The sequence below is a fragment of the Miniopterus schreibersii genome (genome assembly GCF_964146895.1).
Source record: "Miniopterus schreibersii genome assembly, chromosome: 16".
In the NCBI taxonomy this organism is placed as follows: Eukaryota; Metazoa; Chordata; class Mammalia; order Chiroptera; family Miniopteridae; genus Miniopterus; species Miniopterus schreibersii.
Genome location: NC_138116.1, coordinates 14292657 through 14316385, shown reverse-complemented (window position 1 = coordinate 14316385; position 23729 = coordinate 14292657). Strand labels below are relative to the sequence as shown.

The following is a 23729-nucleotide window of genomic DNA, read 5'->3' as shown; positions in this document are numbered from 1 at the left end:
GTGTCTGGAACAAACAAATTCTGAGAAGGAAACTCAAAAATCTGGGGAAAGTAACCTCTCAGGGTTACCATTTGGCCCAATAATCATACTCCGGGTAAAGTACTCCCCTCCCCCCCAGCAATTAAAGCACAATTTCATGGGGATATTTGTGCAGGGATCATCGTTGCAGCATTGTTTCTGGTGGTTTAAAAAAAAAAAAAAATCTGGCTACTGGAAAATGGCTATTAAATTGTGGTTCATATATTCTATGGAATCCTATGCAGCTATGAACCGACTTAGTTCCACATGTATTTAGCCAGATGAATGCCCATGTCTTATAGTTAAATGAAAAAGGAAGTTTTTTAGGGGGATGCCTTTAGGGGGAGCCTAACCTATTAAAAGAAAAAAGAAAACACTTTATATGTGTTTGTGTTCACATGAGGACAGAAACTTTGTGGAAGGTCACACAAGGCGGTGAACATTGCTTCTCTCCAGTAAAACTGCAGGAGGGGAAGGGAGAATTTTTTTATTTATCCTTTAGAGTTTGACCTGTAAAGAGTTTGTGTTTGTATTTGAACTTTTTAATCCAGTGAAATGTTTTGAATCACATTCTCACAAAATGTCTCCCGGGAGCCCATTCATTCTCTTTGTCAGCAAGAAAGGGCATTGAGTTATCCCAGAGTCCTCCTGCTGCCTGGGAGGCTGGTGAGGAGGAGAGGAATGTGTGATGAGCAGTTACTGCTTGTTTGTGTTATCTCACTGAATCCACACACCTGCCCACAAGGTGGCTATTATTATCTTATTTATAGATTAGAAAGTGAGGCCTTAGGGAGTTAGGTAACTTGTCTGATAGGTAACCGACACAGCCAGGCTTCCAGCCCAGCCTGGGCCCTTTCCAGAACTCCACACTGCCTCCTCAGCTATGACTCAAGCTGGAGACTGGTTAACGGAGGAGGTCAGGCAAAACTGGCCCCAGGGGCAGGGGACAGGGTGATTTGAGGCCCAGGGCTAAACCGAGAGGTGGGTGTCACTGCTGCCTCAGGGCCCTTTGGAACAGAGGAGAGAGAACACAGCTCTGGCCATTGGGCTAAGTGTGGAGGTTCTGGTCTTCCAGTCCTAGGAAGGTCTAAGACGACTTTGCTGGAGAGAGAGTGAACACACTCACAGCTAAATATAGTCTTCCCAGGCCTCCTAACAAGTTTCTAATTCTGTCCAAGTCAGAGCCAGTTGTCAGCCCAGACCACAGACACACTTCCCTTCTCCTACTCCGTCCTGCCCCCAGAGGCCATTGCAGTTCCGGCTGCTAAAGAATTAGAAGGGTTTATTCCAAGTTCAGGGAGGGAACTCAAAGACCCAAACCCTCAATAGGGAAGGAATTTCAAGGCAAGAATTTTCTCTCTAGATGTTCTTGGAGAAATCTCTTCCTCTTCTAAGCCTTGAAAGTTTCCCCTCCAGCATCATATCTAATCTCTCTGTGACCAAGACAGAAGAATGTTGGTGGGTAGAGCAGGAGGACCATAAGATGTGGGGCAAGATGATTGGGAACCCTCTGAGCCTACACCAGGAAGTGTGCACCCCAGGGCATGTTCATTCATAATACAGGAGGAAGCTGTGGGGCAGCCGGGGGCAGGCATTAGAGCCTTGCTTTCTTCTCACCACAGCCTCTCAAGGCTGCAAGGGGCTGACACACTCATGCCATGCCCTGCACCAGGAACCTGGACTATCTCATTCAATTGTTCAACCACCTGATGCCATAGATAATGTCCTGACAACCTTACAGAGGAGGAGAGCTTATAAATTCTCCATAAGGTCATACTTCTTTCACTCTGCCACTCGGCCCCATTTTAGTCCCTCTGCTTCAGACTAATTGTGTCACCTTGGGCAAGTTCCATAAATTTTCAAGCCTGTTTCCCTATATGTTAAAATGTGGATGGTGGTATCAACTATCTGCGTGGCTTGTGCAAGAGTAAAAGTGATCGTTCTTATAAAGCACACAGAGTGAGTCCTCATGATTAACGGGTCTGATGGCTGTTATAGTATCACTACTGCTGTTGTGTCCTGTAAACCACGGATTGCCACCTAAGACTGAAGCATTTTGATGATATTTCATAGACTGCCTTGTTGTTTTACTTTCTTGTTAAATGATCCATTCATCCCACAAACATTTAAGCATCTACCTGACCCTGTGCTGAGTCCTGGAGAAGCTCACTGTCCAGTGGGTGAGACACAGAGCATTTCATCATTGATAACTTACATGCTGAATCGCTTGTTGACTGCATAGTTTGCTGGGGCTGCAATGCCAAGATACTACAGACTGGGTGGCTTAAACAACAGAAATTTATTTTCTCACAATCCTGGAGGCTAGAAGCCAAGATCAAGGTGTCGGCAGGTCAGTTTCTTCTGTCCACACCTTTGTAAATAGCACCCCTGGAGTTTGTCAGACAAAAAGAGGAAGAACATCCCCAACAGCAGAACAGCTCTGGTAAGTGGAAATCCCAGCATATCGGTGAAATCATTAATATTGCTACTCACCTTTGGCAGAAAGCCAGGATCAGGGGAACTCAGCTGTTGTTTAAAAAAGGAGGAAAGCAATGGTATACATTCCATGCACAATACAAGGAGCCAGAGGACAAGGGCAAGGAGGGAGGTGTTCAGGGAGGAGGTGCTGTCTCACCTGCAGGCTGTTTCCTGTAGACACTCAGCCAGACTGAGTAACTATGTCCCCAGGACCTGCTCCCTCCCTCCCTCAGCTTATCTCTCTCACAATTTGGTGTTGTAACTCTGTTTACTTGCCTGAGTCTATCTAACTGGGCCTCTCTGAAGGCAGGAATCGGGCTCTTATCTCTGCCTCTCACACCCAGCCTGGTGCTTGGCCCAGAGCTGGCTCTTCAAAATTGTTTTCTAGTGAACAGCACAGATGAATGAAGCCAAGTTAGGACAAAGGAGGATGCAGCGGTCTCAGCTCCCCCTTGCTGCCTGCTCACATCCAGCCCTCCTTCCTGGAGGCTCCCCCAGATACACGCATAGGGAGAAAGCAGTGGTTGATTGGAAATAACCCTCCACCCCACCGTGCACCTGGTCATTTCCAGTTCTGGCCGTCCTCTGTGCCTCAGTGATGGATATCTCTCTTTTACAAACCTCTGGGCCTCAGCTTTGTCATCTGTAAAATGGGCATAATCATAGCACCCACCATATAGCCTTGTTGTGAGGGGTCAGTGGGTTAATACCTGCAGAGTGCTTAGAACAGTGTCTGCTGCATGGTAACTGCTCAATAAATAAGTGTTAATAACGATTTCTGACCATTCCATGCTTAAGAGCAATAAATCATAATTTATTGAATTACACCTACAATTAAATCACACCTAGCAATTTGCAGGCATTTTCACATGGCTGCTCATTCATGTCTTCTGCAAACAGCAACTCTGCCCCCAAGGAGAAACAAGTTCAGGCAGAGGAGAAAGAAGCACTTTATGCCTACACCTGCCCTGGGAGGTCTGTATCATTGTGGCTCTTTTTGTAGCCAAGGAAACAGGAGCCAGCTGGGCCCGGAGCAACACTCTGGCCTTTTATTATTGAAATCACTCTGTTGGAGTTTTTCCAGCCTGGGAGAGACTCTTGAAGGCAGACAGTTTGGGGCTGGTGTGGACCCTTCTTTTCTTATTGAAGGCAAAGCAACTCAGTCTCCAAAGTGCACCTGAACCTCCTGGGGTTCTTGGGAAATGCAGATTCTGACTCAGTGGGTCTGGAGTAAGGTCTGAAACTCTGCATTTCTAACGGGCTTCCAAGTTGATGTCAATGGTAAGACCACACTTTAAACGGCAAGGTTATAGCAAGGCAGGCTTGTGCTGAGTTCGTACTGAGCTTCACAGCTCCTTACTTCAGCATCCCTGCAATAATCCTTTTGACCTGATAAGAAATAGTAACTCTCTACTCTCTAAAAATCACAAGCAGGGGTAATGTCAGTTGTGTAGGGCCTGATGCTTGTATAATCTTAGTGACCCTTTTTAGGGAGGAAAAAAGACAAAAACATATTTGTTTTGCAAATTTTACAAAATATAACACATGTGAACAGAGTGAATTCCTTTCATTTGACCTCAGGCCAAACAGGTACTCACGTATTCCTTGTGGGAAGACCGTGTTTGGCTTCTCAATGGTCAGCGACTGCCACTTCTGAGAGATCACCACCAGGTGGCAGTAGACTTACACAGTCCCCTTCAACCCTCCTCCCCTGGGGACTCCTCAGAAATTTCTAAATCTTCCTCCAGCTGGCCCAGCTAGCTAATCCTACAAATTAATCTGTGCTGTGATAATGGGAAAAAGGAGTTCATGTGCTTCTCTCTCAGCACCATATTTGCCATTTAATGGAAATGGTAAGAGATTGGCTTTTAAACCACATAAAAAATGCTAATAGATGAGTTCAAGGCATACTGTAGGATCATGTATCACTATGGAGATGTTTTTAAGACCTTTCTGTGCACTACAAATTGCATCTATGCACGGGTTCTAGGTCTTACCACCTGTTCTTCCAGCCCTAAACAGAGTTCAGTGTTTAGGCACCTCTTCTAGAGTTCAGCTACCATGGTTCAAACCCAGGTGCTACCTGGATTTGTTGAGTAAGGACCTTAACATTTCTGTGGCTCAGTTTCCTGATCTGTGAGATGGGAGTAATAATACTGATTTTATGTAACAGTTGTGGAGACTAGTTAAAATAACATTTAAAGTACCCCAGAAAATTGGCTAGCACACGGCAAGCACTCCTAATCAGCTATCCTCACCATCCCACACCTTGGCTACCTTCTGCCTCCTGCAAGCGAAGTTCTTTCTGGAGTGGGGCCCGATTACATGCATTTCTCACAGGCTCCGGGTGACGTCAGTACTGCTGGTCCACAGAGCACACTTGGAGCAGCGAGGGTTTAGAGGGTGGAACACAGGTTTAGGGGTCGGGGCATGGGCAGCCCTGGGCCCTTTTTTCTGGCTTCACACCTTGCTAGCTCTGGGATGCTGGTTAAGTGATTTAACCTTTCTGAACTGTCATTACATCATCTGTAAAGCGGCCATTTATCGGGCAAGATTAATTGGGCTACCATGAAACACCTAACAGGCTGCTTCCTGTGCTGGTCCTCAAACTCTATTGTGAACTTGAATTACAGGAGTTTTAAAAGAACCATGGTTGTTGATTTTATTGGTCTGGGGTACTGAGCAGAAGGATTTTTTTTTTTTAAGCTACTCAGGTAATTCTATTTGCAGCCAGTACTATAGGTACTGGCCTGCGAAATGTTGTGTACATCTGACCACAGGTTGCCGGGCTCCACTCCCAGAGTTGCTGATTCAGTAGGACTGGGGTGGGGCCGAGAACTGTCATTTCGAATAAGGTCCCAGCACTGGTGCTTTGTCCCAGGATTACACTGGTCCCAGCTATCAGTAAAGAATGTACAGAACTGGGGTTAGAGGATAATCTTGGGTTGCCCAGGTCCAAACAGCACGTCTGGAGCATCACCAGCTGTCCCAGGTACACCGATTTACAAGCCCACCTCAAGCTACCTGAGGGTGTGGAGAGAGCCTCTTTGTAGGAAGGGCAGGAGGAACCTGCAGGGTTTGTCCTGAAGGAGAGGGTCAGGCCACTAAGCTCAAAATGGCATGAGGGCGAAGAATGGCGGCCTTGGCCTAGGTGACCTGGGGCCCAGAAACAAGATGCGCAGGTGGAAGCCACAAGGAGGCCTTTGGGCTCAACACAGGAAGAACTTTTTAACGTTGAGAACTGCCCTGTCTGGAAAGGGCACCAGCTTCTTCCTTGGCAGTGAGTTCCCTGGCGTGGGAGGTAGTCCAGCTGAGCTGGGGAGTGGGGGGAAACTAGATATTTGAACTGCAAGATGTCTGTGGGCCCTTTGAAGTCTGAGACTGAACATCCCTCCAGCCTCCAGTCCGGCCTTTTCTCCAGCTTTCTGTTTATTTAAGGAGGTGACAAGCTGCAGCTTTGCCAGAGGCTGGCTTTCCTGTCGGTGTTTCCTTTGCCTATCAGCAAGCGGCTTGCTTTCCCAGGGTAAACAGGAAGGCCACCTCGCGCGCAAGGCCAGCGGTCGGCAAGGTGGCAGCAGGTGCCACCTCGTGAGTGCACTGCTGAGGTCAGAGCCCGTGGGGCCTGACAGACGCTGCGGGTTAATGGGGCCCGAGGCAGGTGGCCCTCGGGGCTCCAGGGCCAAACCCCGCGCGGAGCCGAGCCGAGCAGAGCCGAGCGGGGCGGGGGAGAAGAGAGAGGGTTCAGCCCACGCCGCCGGCCACATCAGAGCACCAAGAGAACACCGAGTCTTTATTACAGGAATTCCTATGAAACAGCCCCAAGAGAAAACCCACACATAGGAAAAAAAGAAAAAAAAACCCCAAAACACTAACAAAGCAACACACACAAACGGGGGGCTGCAGCCTCCCCGCGGTGCGCCAGGTTCTAGCGCGCAGCGGCCAGGCCCACAGCCCGGGGCCCCCACTCAGCCCCTCGGGGTCACACCGGCCGGAGCTCGGGCTGCAGGCCAGCGGGGCCCTCGCTGGGGGCACGTCCCCGGCGGCGGGGGCGGGCGGCCCCTCCTGGGCAGCGCCGGGCCCGCGCGCTTCCAAACTTGGTCACGCGCACTGGCCGTGGCGAGTGCGGCCCCTCCCGCCCCGCCGGCCTCGGAGGAGTGAGGTGCGGTCCCCGGGTCGCCTCCGCCTGCGGTGCTGAGCGCGCGCCACGCCCTCATTATCTCGGGGTGACTTGAGGCCACCCGGGCCCTGCAAAAGCTTGGCTCCCAGTCCCGCGCCGTTGGGCTGCTTCCACGCTCGGGGGTGGGGGGAGCTGAAACCTCGGGCTGCCCAGGATTCCCGGGTCCTCGAGAGGTCAGCGCGCTCGCATCCCGACGGCGGGGCCGGAGAGACCGAGCAGCCTCCCGCCCATTGGCAGTGGTTGACGCCGGGTAAGGTAGAACCGGAGTTTTCCTCCGCGGATCACTCATCTTCTGGCTCTTGGCAAGGGGCACCCAGCAAGCCCTTCTGCCCCAGGCGCTCCCACCCAGGCTGACAGCCCCTTCACCTGGCCCCAGACTACTCCTGTTTAACCAAAGTCCTCCAGCTCCGGGGTGGCCACCCTCCCCATCCCTGCTGGGGGTCATGCCAGCCCCTAACAGGGCAGCCTGAGGGGCCCAGGCAGGGCAGTCAGCAGATACCTCTCTTCAGTGACTGCCCAGGGCTCTCCCCCCTGGAGCTGGGTGCAGGGGCTGTGCCAAAGGTCAGCAGCCCTGGGAAAAGGCCGAGATGCAGGGGACAGTGGGGATAAAGGGCTCAAGGTGCCCAGAAGGGACTGGGGATGGAGTGGGGGATCAGGCAGTGTCTGTGGCCCAGCGGGGGAGATGGGGAAGGGTGGGAGGCAGGGCTCCACCCTCAGGCCAAAGAGCCTCTGGCAGGGTCTTCCTGCCCTTTGTGGCACTCCAACCTTCGCCTATTTCTGGATTATTTTTTTAAGAAGGGGGTTAGATCCTGCATTTCCATTCATTGCCCATAGAACAGCCTGGCTACAAAAAGGGGCCCTGGTTGGCCATCGTGCCCTCCCCCCTCCCTTTCCAGATCCTTCCTCCAATCACAGCATGCAACTCCGAAGTTCTAAGTCCCATTGAAAGTGGCAGTGGCTGGGCTGGACTGTGGCCAGAGAATCACTGGGCCTCAGTACTCAAGCACCATCTGTCCGTCTGTCCTGTCCGGCTGCAGCTAGGCTCTTCAGCTGGGGCCGGTATTGCTCTCCGCTACCTCCACCAGGTCAGATCATCTCCAGCGAGGAGGAACTGCTGTCACCTGGTAAGGAGAAGGGATGGGAGAAATCTTTTTCAGTGAAGCCCAGTGGTCTTTCATCACTGGTTCCTGGAGAGATGGTTTTGGGTAGAAGCTACCAAAGACAGAAACCCTCTCCTTCCTCCAGGGACTCTGTGTCAGCCTGGGAACTCTGCCTGGACACACACACACACAGTCCTAACTCCTAGAATACTTGCAGAATACCAAGGACTCCGCAGCTGGAGATGTAGTGGGGGACTGGAGTTCCGGTGGAAACCGCTGCATGGGAAGGGCTGAGAGGTGGGACATGCCTGGCCCTTCTGTGAAACAGCAGTAGCCCAGATGAGCCAGACTAAGGGCACCTGTGGCCGCAGAAAAGTAAATGGGCTCAGAATCTGGTGGACGCCACGCACCAGCCTGAGAAGTTCATAAGCCTTTAGTACTCAGAAGACCCACTCAGGGAGCAAGGACAAATGAAGCTGAAGTGTTCTGGTGATGGGGTGAATGGCGTGGGGGCAGTGAAGAGACCAGGTGACGAGAAAGACAAGGAAGGGAAATGAAATGGGGAAGTCAGGGGGAGAGACTGGCCTTCAGTGAGTTGACATCTAGAGCTAGAAAGGCAATCGTGGGCATAGCTGGGGTTACGGAGCAGATTAGGGGCACAGACTGAGATGGAGATTCAGATTTTGGAGCCAAATGCACAGAAATATTGCTGATACTGTAACAGAAGGCAGTGGCCATGCCTGGGGAACTGGGACTGAGGGAGTCAGAGGGGTAACGGGAGACAGTACAGGACCCTGAGAACAGAATTGAGAAGAAAACGGTCCAGATTATGGGGCCGTGGGAGCCAAGGGAGGGCAGTTTGAAGATGATGGGCAGTGTGCAGAGAGCACCAGAGGACACAGCACTGGAGAAGGCCCTGAACCTGGCAGGTGGCAATCTGGGGTGGCGGGAGGGGCTGCCAGCCTGCAGTGGGGGAAGGTAGATTGCCACTCTTTTGCAAGTTGGGTGATTTTTAAGACGGGAGAGGAAGACATAGACTTGAGGAAGGAGCTGGAAAGTAAAAGCTGGAAGACTCAGGAAATGATGGAAAAGGTCCTCATGCAGGAGTGGCTTTGGACAGGACACGTTCTCCCTGAGGACCCAAGGGAAGGAGACAGCAGCACTGTGTGGGAGTGGGGGCCTCTGTGTGAGCCTCCTGGAGAGGTGAGAAGTGTGGGTGCAGCCTCGTGGGTGAGGAAAGCCTGAGGGAAAAAACCATCTGGAGGTGCCTGATGGGAGTCACTAGAGGTGATATGAAGGCCAGCTGCCCAGCCCAGGCTGTGGGGACAGGCCACTGGTCATTGTTCCTGGCTGTGTCCTCTGTATGCCAGTTTACGTCACCTTCATGACAACTGTCCTGAGGGTAGCAAGTATTTCTGCACAGTCTGAAACAGGGCCATACCTGCCACATCATCAGCTCAAAAAAGCCTTGTAGATGCTGACCACTGGGACCAGGACAGCAGCTGGGGGAAAGGCGGGCAGGCAGCTTCCCGATGGGGGGAGGGGCCGGAAGAGTGACAGGTGCTCCTGAGTCCTGGAGGAGGTGCTGACATTCCCTGTTTTTTCCTCCGGGGATGCCCAGGAAGAGAGGAGGGAAAGCAGCTTGGGTGCCAGGGCTCCAGCCAGAAACAGAGCCGCCCTGAGAGGGGCGTTTCCACATCTAGTTTTGGCAAATGCTACACCATCCACCCCAGGCAGCCAATGGGAGAGTTGTGTATGTGTGCACAGCCGAGACGAGGCCATTCCTGTTTTTCTTACATTGTCCTAGTGTGTCCTGGACTGTTTTCTCAACTAAGCTGTAAACTATTCGAGAGCAAAGCTGATTTTGTTTTCCTGTCCCCGGCATCTGGCATCGGCTGGTATGATTATCTTTCATCAAATGAATAAAGAAGTAAAAGAAATGCAAAAAACTAGTTTCCAACAGAAGCCCATGTCCCCTGCCACAATGACGAGGGAAGAAATGCAGGGCCTGCACTATCTAGTTTCCTGAGCCGGCGCCTCCGGACTCCTGCGAAGACCCTTAGGATGTGGGGTGTGGCAGCCCTGGTCTCGGGCAGTCCCTGGGCAACTCCAGGCCTTACCTCTTACTGTCCTTCCCTTAGGGCTTCCTCCACCTTGGGCACCTCCTGTCGCCTTCCCCGGAACTCTTCATCTGAAAAGCAGAGGGAAGCTGCCTCACCCTCTACCCTGTAGGTCCCTGCTCAGGCATGTCCCCAGGCTGAGCAAGGATGCTCCCCTTGTTTGCAGGGGCACGTGCTGATCCCTGGGGGAAGACGGGGCTGTGTGGGTCTGGTGAGAAGGCAGCAGGCACAGTGTGGACTAGGACACTTGTCTGCTAGCCTGGCTTCATCACTGAGCCCCAAGACCTTGGACAAGATCTTCCCTCAGTTCCCTCATCTATAAAGTGGGATGGGGAAGTTGGACTATCCAGATGGCTTCCAAGGCTCTTCTAGCCCTTGTTTCTGGATGTCTCCTGACCACCGAAGGCTCCTCTCTCTCAAGCATAGGGAACAGGGCTTGGCTGTGGGCCTGGTGGGGTCTGAGGCAGCGTCTTCTGTCCATGCGGCCTTTGGGAGTGACTGGATGAATGCTGAAAGGCCTCTGGGCCCAGAGACTGAACCTGCCCGGGCTTGGTTCTCAAGTTGAAGCCTGTCTGCCCTGACACTCCTGAGACTATTCCCCAGGAACAGCACCGGGCACTCTGTGCTCCAGGTAGAGATCTGAGTGAAGGTGTGGCCGGGGCTCCCTTTCAGGGGTGGAAGGAAGGGGGAAGCAATATGGTCCAAGTGGGAGGACCCATTTCTTTGGGGAACCTGCCCCCAATCCTTGATGTGTCACCCATGAAACACCCAGGCCCTCTTCTTGGAGAACCACTGATCACAGGCAACTTTGAGATCACATGTCCCCTCCCTTCGTGCCTCACCACAGGCGTGGCCTTCCACGTCGTCCAGGAGATTGGCTGTTGACGCCGCGGCCCCCAGCCTGCCCGGCCATTCAGGAAAACTGTCCGAGGGATGGGTGGGCACTGCCACAGGACTCCAACTCCCTGCCCTTAGCCCTCCACCACCCGCTCCAAGTTCAGGAAGCTTCCACCACACCAGCCTTATCCCCCCAACACTCCCCAGTATCCCCCGCAGGCTCCTTTCCTTGGGGTCAGCTGAGCAGCTAGGCCCTGACTCTCACCCAGCTCCCATCCTGGGAACAGAGAAGTGACTCCCTGTTCCCCTTTGGCTGATCAGGTTCTAATATCCTGGGCCCCGTTTGACAACCATGGATGGGAGCCTGGGTAAAAAGGTGGAAACCCTTATTTTCACTGGAGGAATTGAAAGTGAGAAGGCAGGGCCAACATGCTTGAAATGGGGCAGATAGAGCTGAGGACAGCTCAACTGTAGAAATCAGGGAAAGGTTTGCTGATTTCAGTGGAAGAATCAACTTTTCTCCCAAGATGTTTACTCCAGACAAAAAAGTACAAAAGCTCTAGGATAACTTCTGAGCCTCCAGAAAGAAGACGGGGGATGGGAGACGCTGGCCCTCTCCCCATACCTGGTCATGGTGTTCGAGATTGGCGCAGAGAGATGGGGCAGCAGGCTGGCAGCCGGGCTCAGGGAGAGGGGAGGGTCGCAGAGCCAGGTCCCACTGCTGGGCAAGCGTGCAGCCTCAGGGAGCCCAGACCAGGGTCTCGGTGCCCTTAGAGCCCCACCCCACCCCTGCTCCAGTGCCAGGCCAGAAAGGATACGACTGATGCTTCAACAAGTGTTTCCTCTTTGACTTCCTCATCTTGGTCTTCTCCGAGAAGGCCCTGGCCAGTTCAAACAGCTTCCTCCGAGTGGCTGGGGGCAGAGAGACCTGTGAGCCAGCAACCAGAGCACCAGGTGGCTGCCCACCAGGGCTCGGGGGAGGCTGGGGCAGACCCTCTCATCCCCAGCAGGGCTGGGGGCAGATGGGCAGGGTGGCCTGGGAGCCCAGGGAGCTGGGCAGGTGATGCCAGGCCGGTGCCCCAGGGGAGTAAGGCTGCCATCCTGGGTTGGCCTGCAGGGGCAGCACAGGCTACGGGGAGCTGGACTAGGGACAGCTGGCAGCCCAAGACCTAGGTATTCCTTCTCAGCATGACAAACAGCAATGCATCTTGGCTTTCTTTCCCGCCTCCTACCCCCTCCCCTCGCTACCTCCAGAGTTGGTTCTGGGATTTCCGTGACTAATCCCAGATTTTCCTTGAAATAGAGCCCAAAAGGATGGCAGCCTCATTCACACATGGTTGTGTGTCTGAGGAGTGCGGTGGGGAGGGGCAGGGCAGAGGGAGGCGAGTCCTGGCTGGCAGGACTTTGTGGGAAAAGGTCATGGACCCCGCAGCCTCCCACCTGCAGAGAGTGGGTTTAGCGAAGACCTCCCCACTCAGGCCCAGCTAAGCCCCTTCAAGCCACAGAGAACACTAAAACTTGCGGGGGTGGAGGGTACAGCACATTACTTTTCTGCAGACAGCTGGCTCAAGAGGATTTAAAACTTAATTTGTATCCAGACTCAGCTGCAGAGGGAAATGAGGCAAGAAGGCTGAGGGAACCAGCCTGCGATTAAAATGTCACTTCAGTTCACCAAGAGTCAGCTGCATTAAAAATTCCGGGTGGCTCCCTCCCACCCAGGAGGCCACAGGGCCTGTGTGAGATCTGGGAGGGAGACATGGGCTGCACTCACATTTGCCCATGTGTTTCAACTTGTCCCTGAATAAGGCATCTTCAGACACAGCAGGGTTGGCGTCACTGGTTCCTGGAAGGGGGAGACACCTCTGAGGGCCAGCTAGAGAGGAAGAGTAGCTGCCCAAGGCCCAGGGAGGTGGATCAGGGCTGCCCTATAGAACAGGGGTTCAGCCCCACCCTGCTATAGGAGGAAGGAAGCAAAGAGCAGGCTTTTTCCTTAACCAGGGTGGAGCTTAAAGCAAGGACAGTTGGGGTTTGAGGAGCACTTCTTTCCCCACCCGAGCTTTGCTTTCCTCCTCTGTAAAAAGAGGGACAGTCCACTCTGGCTGGTGTGGCTCAGTTGGTTGGGCGTCATCCAGTGCACAAGAAGGCTGCCGGTTTAATTCCCGGTCAGGGCACCTGCCTGGGTTGCAGGCTTGGTCCCCAGTAGGGGGCATGCAGGAGGCAGCCAATGGATGTACATATCGCTCTCACATCAATGTTTCTCTCTCTCTCCCTTTCTCTCTCTGTAAAAATCAATTTAAAAATCTTTAAAAAAAAAACACAGAGGGACAGTCCCATGGTCTGCTAAATGGCCCCTATGGGGTCCCACCAGCTGCTTCTCTGACCAACTCCAACTCCATGTCCATGAAGTCACACTGGTAGCTTGAAATCAGTCATGGTGGGAGTTTATACCATACAAGTCACCAGACACTGCACACCAGGCCTTTCCCTGCACCCCAACCACTGCTAAACATTCACAGCCCTGGGTGAGTCTGCCTGCATCCCACAGGGGGGAGTTAATGAGGTGACGGAAAGAAGGTGTGGGGCACAGAGGCATTCCCCCTGGTGGTTCCTGTCTCCTTCCCTCCGGGGTGAGCCCCCTCCATCACTCCACGCAGACATGGAGTTTCTGACTATTAGGCAATGACTAGGAATGATGATGGCGCTAGTCCCAATGTTAGGGCCTGGCTGGCCACCCGAGTTTCCCCCCTTACTCAGCACCCACTTGGGCCTCTTACTGACCCTTTAAAGCCCCTGCTCTGCACCCTGCAACTCGGCTAATCCAAGTCACGTCATTTGCTAAGTCCCCTGTGAGTCCTTCTGATCCATCTCAGCAACTCTGGTGTCTATAGTTAATTCAGGATCAAGGACAGAGGCTGCTGGTAAAACCCTCAGATGCACATCCGTGGGCCTGAGCTCCAAGCCCGTTGCTTATGAATCAGTTCCACAGGATTTTCTCCTTCCAGCCGGGATCAGCCATCTCCCATCCTCCTGCTCCCCTGCACCCCCTGTATCGCACCATGTAAGGTCTGTGGATTCTGTCGCTGAGGTGGGCAACCTATGTGTGTGTGGAGGGCTCTGATGATAAGGGGCCACTATGCACATATATAGGCAAAGTCCAGATGGCAACTGTGGAACAGGGGTCTCTGGGCCTCTTTGCCCCATGTTCCCAGCTTGATCCCAACAGGCTGCTGTCCTCCCCTGGCCCCCTTCAGCCACTTAAGACTCCTGGAGGGATCTGGCCCTCTCTTGGGGCCATTCTTGCTTTTCACCATCTTATACATGAAGCTCAAAATTCCCTTCCCCCAATAGGAGGGCAGAGCCTGGCCCATGGCAGATATTCCCCAACTGCCGAATGAACGAATTAGTGACTCTTCCCAAACTGATCCTGCCCTTCTCCTCCCCATGCATTTGCTATAATCAAGTGTGTCCTCAGCTTTGCTGGTTTGCTCTACCCATTTCTTGGATGCATCTCCATAAGCTCCCCCAGGGCAGAGACAAAGCCTTATGAGTCTGAGTCCTTCTTGCTCCTCCACCCCACATGGGACATTATTTGGTGTGGCATGTCCCATTCTTGCCCATGTTCCAGAGACCGCTGAGTAGTTCAGCCAGCCTGTGGGTCCAGCAGCCACTGGATTGTACGAACTCAGGGCTGCTAAGTGGAGGGGCCAGCTCACTCCATAGTGAGTATCGTGGGAGAGAGAACCCTCCCCACCAGCCCATTTCCTCACCCTTCCCTCAACTCCAAATATGCAAAGCACAGCTGGGGTGGGAGCCCCTGTGATCTCCAGGCCTCTCTCCCAGGAAGAAAGGTTACCTGTGGCAGGAGAGGGAAAGCCGAAGTCGTTTCCCACAGCCACGCTGCTGGACTTGGATTTCTGGGACTCGTATTTCAATCGATCTGGAAAAGGACCACATTCAGGTCAGGGAAGTTAGCGCATGGGCTGAGCCCTACACGGTGGTTAGAGACAAACCCCCAGACTCGCACACAACACACACAAAATGTGTGCACACACCACGTCTGCTGGCTGTCAAAGAAGCAGCGATACCACAGAAACTACTGCCCTGAGCATTGGAATGGTACAATGTCAGAATCAGGAGGACCCCGAGAGATGGCAGAGTCTAAACCCTTCGTTTAAAACAGGGGTGGGGAACATCCAGCCTGCAAAATCATTTGGACTGGCCCTTCCAAGGCAACTGCAGGCAGGGCTCAAAATCCAATAAATCTAGGAGTTTTTTCATAGCTAGTTTTTAAGTTGATAATTTTGTATGGCCTGCGAATGATGTTATAAATATCCAAATGGCCCTTGGCAGGAAAAACGTTCCCCATCTCTGGTTTAAAAGGAAATGCTCACAGACCCCCAGCACTTTTGCTACAGAGCTGGGGCCAGCCTTGGGCCTCGGTCTCAGCCTACCCTCTCCCGCACACCTTGTTCCTCCCCTACAACACGCTGTCAGTCACACACATCCACACTTGCCACTGTGACCCACAAGACAGCCCTCTCACTGTCCTCCACCCCAAACTCACTCTCACCCTGAAGGGGAAAAGCAGCCAGGCTGGAGAGCAGGGTCCCTGAGCCAAAGACAACCAAACACCCCAAAACTCAATAACCTCTGCTCTAACCTCCTCCACTCAGGGAGGGTCCCACAGACCCATGGACCTGTCACTCTGTTCCTGGAGCTCCAGACACATCATGCCAAGGCCAGCGCCTGGCACAGAGCAGATGTGCAGGGGGAAGAAGAGGGCCTAAGAGGGCACACTCTCTTCCTCTGAATATGAGGGAGGGAGAAGGGGTAGCTGGTGACTCAGGTCCCCGTTTGGCAGGATTCTGGGGCTCCCACAAGGATCATGTGGTGGACAGGGACATGTCTCAACAGTTCAGATGCCACCCTTGGCCTTCAGCTCCCTGCCTCTCCTGAGCCCCAAGGCTACAGCCAACATCAGCCACTTCTTCAGCCACAGTGAAAGGGCAGCAGCGCCCCCATCTGGTGCACCACCTCTCTCCAGGGCCAGGAGGAAGTCTCTGTTGCGTTGCAGCTCCTTCATGAACTCCTCATTCTGCAGGAAAAGTGCGATCCTCTCGTCCTCCAGGTACTGCTTCCAACGGCTGTCCTGGTCCCGGGTCCCAGGCCCAGCCACGGGGAGCAGGCCTCCCTCTCTGCTCATGGGCTTGGAGCTCCCGGGGTTGCCCTGAGGAGGGGAGTGAGGAGGGGACTGCATAAACATCTGTGCATATCTGGGTGAACACATGTCCCTTCCCAGGATCTTCCAGCTGCACCCTGGGGCCTGCACCTCCTTTCAGGACCTAGTCATAGGCCCAGATCCAACTGCATGGGCCACAGTCCTCTCTGCTGAAGCAGCAAGGGCTTGAAAACTATTTTTCCTCTCTCTTGGACCCATCCCTTTATAGCATGGGCGAGGAATGTCCAGCTTGAGTGCCTAAATCATTTGATCTGGCCCTGCCAAGGCAACCACAGGTGGGACTCAAAATTCAATAAATTCAATTAAATGTTTAACCAAATATAGCAGGCTAATTTTTAAGTTGATAATTTTGTATGGCCCATGAATGATGTTATAAATATCCAAAAGGCCCTTGTCAGAAAAAGGGTGCCCCACCCCTGATCTACAGCCCAAATAGTCTTGAAAAGTGATCTGCAAACTGCTCAATAGTCTCCACACAATTCCCGAACTCAAAACTCTCCCTCACCAGCTGTCTCAGGGTGGCACCACCTCTACAAGAGCCCCTTGGCACATGCCAACCTCTGGGGAGATGCTGTCTCTGGCCCTTTCCCAGGAAAGGCAAGGAAGGTGCTCTGGCCCTCTGCCATTGGCTGTCCCCATGCCCACCTCCCTCAAGTCTGGGGTGATGGCTGCAGCCAGAGTCTCCTCAGGGCTGCCACCTTCCCTTGGCATAACAGGAAACCTCCAGGCCCAGACAGGAAATGGGGCTTTTGGTTCAGCATCCTTTCCCTACAAACCCAGGGCAACCGAAATAGCTCAGCCTCGGCTTAAACATCAAAAAGTGACACAGGCCGGCCCAAAGTGTGTGGGCAAGCAGAGAGGCTGGGCAAGCAGAGAGGCCGCGTGGGCAGGTGGGGCATCCCTCGTTACCTGAACATTGTCCAGCTGCTGGGGCAGGATGCGGAGAAAGTCATCGGGGAGGTTGCCCAGCAGTGGCGGGTTCCAGTTCCGATAGCACCTCTGGCTGGAAGGGGGTGCGGGGCACAGCACATCAATGCTGGAGGGGGAGAGGTGACAATGAGGAGGGAATAGTAAGGCCCCAACACGGGTGTCCTGGTCCATCACACCAGGATCCTGCTTCCCGTGGCCTCTGCTGTTTCCAGCAGAGCCCAGGGCTCTAGCTGGTCTCAAGCAGGCCTGGGCCAACCCATCCTGTGGCCTGGGCCTGGGTTCCTGCTGCACTGGACGTTCACTGCTCTCCAACCATAGTGCCCTCAAAGTCTCTAAGCCTATAAAGCTCTCTGTTCATGGCGCTTGCACTGGGTGTTGTGGATTTAGATGTCCTCTAAAGACAGCAGCACCCAGCACAGTGCGAGTTCGTGGGTGCTGAGTAATAGGTGCCACGAACAGCCCAGCCCACCTGAATGTCATTATGCAGCAGTGGGGGACATGGGGACACCAGGATCCCTAGAGCAGAGCAAATCCCGGCTCCAGTTCTGGCACAGCCACAGCCAGCAGGGTGGTCTTAGGTGAGACTTGCTCCCCTCGGGGATTTGCTTTCCTCATCTAGAAACTGCTCCCTCCTTCTGCCCAAGCGGGTGGGAGCCCCTTACCAGGCTGTTGTGAACAGTGTGTCCTGAAAAAGCATATTGAGATGGGGGAGCAGAAGGGTTCTTGTGCCAGGGGGCGCTCAGGGGCCACCCATCATAGGCAAGGTGCCTGGCAGGAGTCTGTGCCAGGGCAAAGGCCCACAGCCAGGAGGGAAGGAAGGAAAGGAAGAAAGGCAGTAGCCTGTGCCCTCCCTGATCCCCTGGCTCCCACCCTGCTGCCCAGGGCCTGAGGGTGGCCTGGGGCCCCCCCAGGAGCTCCCCACAGCTCCTCGGTGGCCTACAGCGTGGCAACCGCAGGACATGTGTTCTGCTGAATCAGGGAAGTGACACACACAGAAGGCAGCCGAGGGCTGGGGGCGGTGGGGGCCACTTTGGCTCTGGGGCCTGGCTTTGATTTGGTCTCCAGCTCCAGGAATCCCGGGGCCCCCTTGCCGGAGGGGAGCTTTTCCGGCTGGGCTGCCACTGCCTGTGGAAATAACTTCCTTTCCTTTTCTATTTTGGGCGGGTGGCCTGGCAGGGGCCAGGGGGAGGGGCGGGGGCGGCAGCAGACGGGATAACAAGCTGCTAAGTGCGCGGTGGGAGCAGCACAGGCAGATTGGAGCCAAGGGAAGCCCAGCAGGCCTCCTCCATTCCCCCCTCCAGCTGCACAGATGAGGGGATGGTCTGCCGAGGAGTGTGCATCACAACCCGGGAGAATTCCTAGGCAGCTTCCTCCCTACATCACTCTGCCTTCTGTCACTGTTGGAGGCTTCAATTTTCCCAAGGGCCTGAGGAGCAGGGGAGAGAGTGCCCCGTAGCTCAAGGACTTGAAGACCACCTTTGATCAATCCCAGCAAAGAGAAATCCTTTCCAGGGTCACCACCCTTCCTTGGGCTCAGGGTCTTTATCTGCCCACCCCAACTCAACCACACCCAGAACCACCCAGGAAAACTGTGGAGGGAGAGCCCTGGAATCGCATTTGGACTCCTCTAGACATTTTACTGAGAACCCAAAAAGAGGGAGGGACAAAGAGCTGTAGCCCTGTCCTCAGCTGAGCTTCCCTTGCTGTTGGGCCCAGGTCCTGGAGGAAGGGCAGGTCCAGCCGCCTCCTGTCCCCTTGCCCGGGCACATGCAGAGATGAGGTCAGCCCGTAGCTGTGTGTGTGTGTGTGGGGGGGGGCCTGAGCCCAGGCAGCCCAGGCAACTCCACTGTGGTCAGAAAGGAATGTTAGAAATGAGCCCAGAGGCAAATAAAAAACTTCCAAGGTTGTAATTTCAAGGGGAAAACAGCAGGTGGCCTGTGCAGAGGGGTCCTCTGGGTTTTAGGGCTGGTCTTTTATTCAGAAGAGAGGAAAGGAAGGCCAGGGGAGGGAAAAGAAAGAGAAGGCTGGGGATGCTCTCCTGGCCCTGAGCCTGCCCTGGGACCCCAATCAGACATCCAGGTCTACCCATGGAATGTCAGACCCAGAAGGATTTCAGAGCCAAACCTTCTAGGCAGGATTTCTGGTAAAGCCTGGACACAGGCCCAGATTGGTCAGGCCCTCTCCTAGGGCACCCAGATCATTCAGGCAAAACCTGGGCCCAGGGATCCTTGCATTCCAGGCACACTCTCCTGGGATAACCTTGCCTCTCTGTGCCCCAGCCGGACAAGCTCCAAACCTGGCCCCGTTTGCAGTCTCACAGGCACCCCCGTGACTGGAGGTGGCAGCAAGGTGCCAGGCCATTCCTCCCCCAACCTCCCACTCCAATCTGATCTCCACCAGCAGCCAGATGGAGATTTTAAAGCGCTAACCCGCTCAGGGCACTCTCCAGCTTAAACGTGCTGGCTGCAGGACAAGGTATAGCTCCTTGGAGGACCCACAGGGACCCCATGATCTGCTGGCCTCTCTAGCCTCACCCAGGCATTCCATACTTCCTAGAGTTCCCCAGATGGTTCCCTCTTTCCTGCCTCAGGCCTTAGCACATACTCTTTCCTTTGCCTGGAATGCCCTACTGTCCTCTGCTTCACCAGGTCACAGCTTGGGCATCAGCTGCTCAAGGCAGCCTTTGCTGCCCCCCTGCCCCAATGTCTATGCCTCTTCCAGTTCTAATCTCGTGGCGGGGGGGAGGTCAAGGCAATGCTGTGTTTATCGCTGCATCACACTCATGGTTCAACACCTACATACTGCAGATGACTCGATAAATGCTGGGCATGAATGTCCTGGATGGAGAGACTTGCAGTGGCCTAGGGGTGGATCTGGGCTTAGCAGAGAGCAAAGAGGCACATGCTCAGAGGCTGTTCAATATTAAAGCTCAGAGGCCAGCCATGCAGCAGGGGGTGGGAGGAGCAGTGAACCACTGATGATAATAGATCTGATCCATGCCTGGCACACCCACAACTCTCACTCAATCCAACAGTGCTGAGGTAGGATTAACATTCCCATTTTACAGATGAGGCAAGGAAGCTCCAGGACATTAAATAGTGAGCCAAGACCCACACAGCAAAGGCACCTAAAGGATCAGAAGTTAGGCAGCTGAAGGAAAGGGGGAGAGAGAGCACTCTGCTCCGGCTAATTCCACGATTCAGGTTCTCTTCTCTGTATCCACCCCAGCCTAGCAAAACCTTCATTTCAGGGTCAAAGACTTGTCCAAAGTCACAGGGTCTGAACGAGGCATCCTGAGCCTTGGTCTAGTGCTAAGGTCACCTTGCCCCAGTTGGGGCTCCCATCACTACCCCTAGCCCAACCCCGCCCACAGCATCTGAACACCCAGCCAGAGCAGGGGAGGGAGGATGCGGCTAGGATACCCATGCAGGTTTACACTGGAATCCTGTCTCTTATGGACTCAGTTTTCCCTTCTGAAAAACGGACAGAACCACTCTGCCTAATAGAAACTGAACCATTTGCAAAAATACCTTGGGATAAAATTTTTAAAAAGTCAAAGAGAAATTATTTAGCCCTATTGCCAGCTGAAAGTCCTACCAAGGTCTCACCCAGAACCACCTACTTACTCCCTGCCTCCCACCCCATTATAGCCTCCTAACACCACTTGTGATAAAAGGAGCCCAAGCTTTGCTCCTGTCCCTGACTCATAATATTACTCCTCTACATCCCCCCATAATCTTCTAGGCCTCTATCAGCTAGCTCCCTGAGTTTCAATCACAGAGAATTTTCTGAGACTTACTTGCTCCCATTACTTTTAAAATTCCCCACAACATCCCTAGAGAAGGATGGCAAATACATATCCATCCCATCAATTACTGATAACTGTCTGGGAGCACTGTGTTGAGGAGGATTCTGAGGTTCTGTCTCAAATGAGCAGGAAAGAGCAGTGATTCATTAGTAACATTTGCCATGGGCTCGGGAGAGGAAGTGTCAGTACACACTCCATGTGTTTGTCATTCCCACTCTGCATCTCCCTTGACTATCGGCTCTCAGAAAGTGGAGGCTGAGCCTTAACTCTGTGTCCCATATGGTGTTCAGCATAGCACCCAGCCTAGAGTAGGAATTTAGTGAATGTTTGTTCTTGAAAGTTCTCCTTGGTATCTAGCTAAAATATATCTTGCTGCAGTAGAAGCCTGTTCTTGCTGAGGGGATCTAGCCAAGATTCCCACTGTGTTTGTACACAACCCCAACCTTGGTCCGGTCCCCACTGCCCTGCGCGCTGAGAGGAACTGGATTCTCACCGGGGGGGTGGAGTGGGGGGAGCCAGAGGGTAAGGCCTGTCGAACATGTGCATGTGGTAGGCTGGCGGGGAGTACACAGGCGGGGGCTCTTCATCCGAGCTATCAGGTTCCAAAGTCCTTTCCAAGATCTGTATCAGAGAGAATAAAGAAAGAAATATTAATAACCCTTCCTCAAACTTGAATAACATTTACACAAATCCAGTGTGGGCAAATGTAAATTGTTACAACCACAACTTTGCAAAAACAGTCTGGCTTTACATACTGAAGCTAAACTCACAGCTGCCCCTGACCCTACAATTCCAACATACTCAACAGACAAGAAAACACACGTCCCCAAAAGAATGTTCAGAGCAGCATTATCTGCCCAAGTACAGCTCAGAAACAAGCAAAGCAAATCACCGTAATAGAAGTCAGAGCAGCGTGACCTCTGGGAGGCTGAGGAAGGCAGGGAGGGTCATGAGGGGGATTCCAGGTTCCTTTGATGTTTCTTGATCTGGCTGTTGGTGAAACGTCACTGAGCTGCACACTTAGGGTTTGTGGACTCTTCTATACACATTTATCATTGATAACTAACATCATCCACACCCTTTCTCAAAGTACTTCCACATGGCTTATCTCGCCTTAACCTCAAACAACTTGGCAAGATAGGGTATGGATTGTTGCCCCATTTTACAGATAAGGAAACTGAGACCTAGGCTGACTAAGTGACATGGCAAAAGCCACACTGTTTTTAGAACTAAATCTCAACATGAACAGGGGCTCTGCAGCAAGGGTCCCTCCTTCAGTCACAATACCTCATTCCCAGGGTGGATTTTCAGGGTGGAAAGTGACAAGGGGAGTGCCTCTCCCTCCCAGACTCCTCTCTTCATCCAGAAGCCAAAAAGAGGGGCAAGGAGAGGCCAAGGGCTGGGCAAAGGCCGGGGTTCCTGCTACATTGACTAACCTGGACCCTTCCCCAAAGGCCCATAGAGGAGTCTAGGACAAGAAGCAGCCACCAACCAGGAGACCCCAGGACACACCACTCCAACTGGCCTATACCTTAGCCTCCTGCTCCCCTCTCCTCTCCTCCCCAGCTCTGTTCCCATCTCCTCTGAGACCGAAGAACATGGGAAGGGCTCAGAGGCTATCAATCAGCCCCAGAGTCCCCAGGCCCCACGTTTTAACCGCAAGTGAGTGTGAAGAAGTCACTGCTAAATTGACTCTGCAAGCCTGGGCTGGGCCGGGCTGCCCTGGCACATCCCTGCTCTGAGCCCAGCCGTGCCCAGGCACCGAGAGTCTCCCAGGGACACCTGGCAGATGGGCAGGTGGTGAGTGAGCATGCACACATAAACACACACACACACACACACACGCACACGCTCTGTGCATACACAGCCAGCATGACCCAAGGAGACCTCCCGCCCTGGAATGCACTAACGTTCTTTCCTTTGAGGCAGAAAGTATTTAAACAGATGCTTTTGCAGAAAAAGAAGAACGTAGCTGCTTTGCAGGCCGCTACTCTGCCTACTCCAAATTTCCACAGGAAGAAAAAAAGAGAACACTGTGAGCTCCATTCCTGTTCATGGGTGAACCCCCAGTGCCTGGCACAGGACAGCAGCTCAGCAACTAACCTGGCACATCTAGAGATCATGCTGCTGCTGTCCCCCAGCCCACATTCCCGGCTCCCCAGCCCCTGCTGTTCCGAGGGACAGGGTTCCAGGCTGAGGCCTTGAGGCCAACTTCTGGAGGCTGAGCCTCTCCTCCCTCAATGGCCCATCTGGTCTGTCCCTAGAGAGGTTGGTCAGAGTGAGATGGGTGAGGAAGGGAGAGATCAGTGGGAATCGTTCCCAGAAGGAAACTGCTTGGGGTTTCCTATGACTGGCCTAGCAGCTGGCCCCCCACATTCAGGGGGATCAGGCCTCCACAACTGCACTAGGAGGGCCCCTCATTTCTCAGCCGTTCCTGCGCCTCAGTGCGGCCTCCTGGGGCTGCGAGAATCAGACATTTAGGAAACGCCAAGGAGGCAGGCTGTGGGCCAGGCACGCTCCGGAAAGGCTGATCCCCAGCCTCCGGGGAGAGTAACCCCAGCCATGTTTCTGCCTCCCCCTGCCTCTCTCCCCCCAGCCCCACCAGCCACAATGAGGTTGTTCTTCTGGCTCTAAAGGTGTTGAAGTTTTCGGCTCTGTGGCCTCCTGGCTTAATTCAGTGTGGGTGATGGATGCCTGCCAGGTGCTCTAAGGGTCAGGGTCTGGCCATTTATCTGACAGAAGATGTTTCTCTGTGGCAAGGGTACCCCTCGGGCCAGCCCACCATCCATCAGCCCCCAGAGAGGGGGCTTTTTCCAGTCAGCAGTTATTGTCATTCCAGCTGCTGCTCATAAATTTTCCGAAGCCCTTTCCGCTGGCTCAGGAACTGCCTGCCGATGGGCCCCGGCAGAGCTCCAAATGTGGGGGGTTGGGGAAATAGCCCAGGAGGGTTGCTGAGAAGCCGCTCGATCTCGAAAGCAAGATTCTGAGGAAAACAGAAGCATACACAGCACAGGCCTATCTA

The 23729-nt window shown here is 53.5% G+C and overlaps 1 protein-coding gene across 1 annotated transcript in view; it reads right to left on the bottom strand.

Moving 5' to 3' along the window:
• Positions 1 to 6266: 6266 nt before the first annotated feature.
• The window catches only part of CUEDC1 (CUE domain containing 1), a 75266-nt gene continuing 57803 nt past the window's right edge, over positions 6267 to 23729 (bottom strand). Inside the window, exons 3-11 of the mRNA XM_081161302.1 lie at positions 21201 to 21328; positions 16879 to 17005; positions 15765 to 15957; positions 14584 to 14667; positions 12502 to 12573; positions 11549 to 11642; positions 10736 to 10794; positions 9894 to 9964; positions 6267 to 7794 (exon numbers count right to left, since the gene is read on the bottom strand). Of these exons, the coding sequence (XP_081017428.1) occupies positions 9897 to 9964; positions 10736 to 10794; positions 11549 to 11642; positions 12502 to 12573; positions 14584 to 14667; positions 15765 to 15957; positions 16879 to 17005; positions 21201 to 21328 (825 nt within the window). The 3' untranslated portion in view covers positions 6267 to 7794; positions 9894 to 9896. The remainder of the gene's footprint in view (positions 7795 to 9893; positions 9965 to 10735; positions 10795 to 11548; positions 11643 to 12501; positions 12574 to 14583; positions 14668 to 15764; positions 15958 to 16878; positions 17006 to 21200; positions 21329 to 23729) is intronic.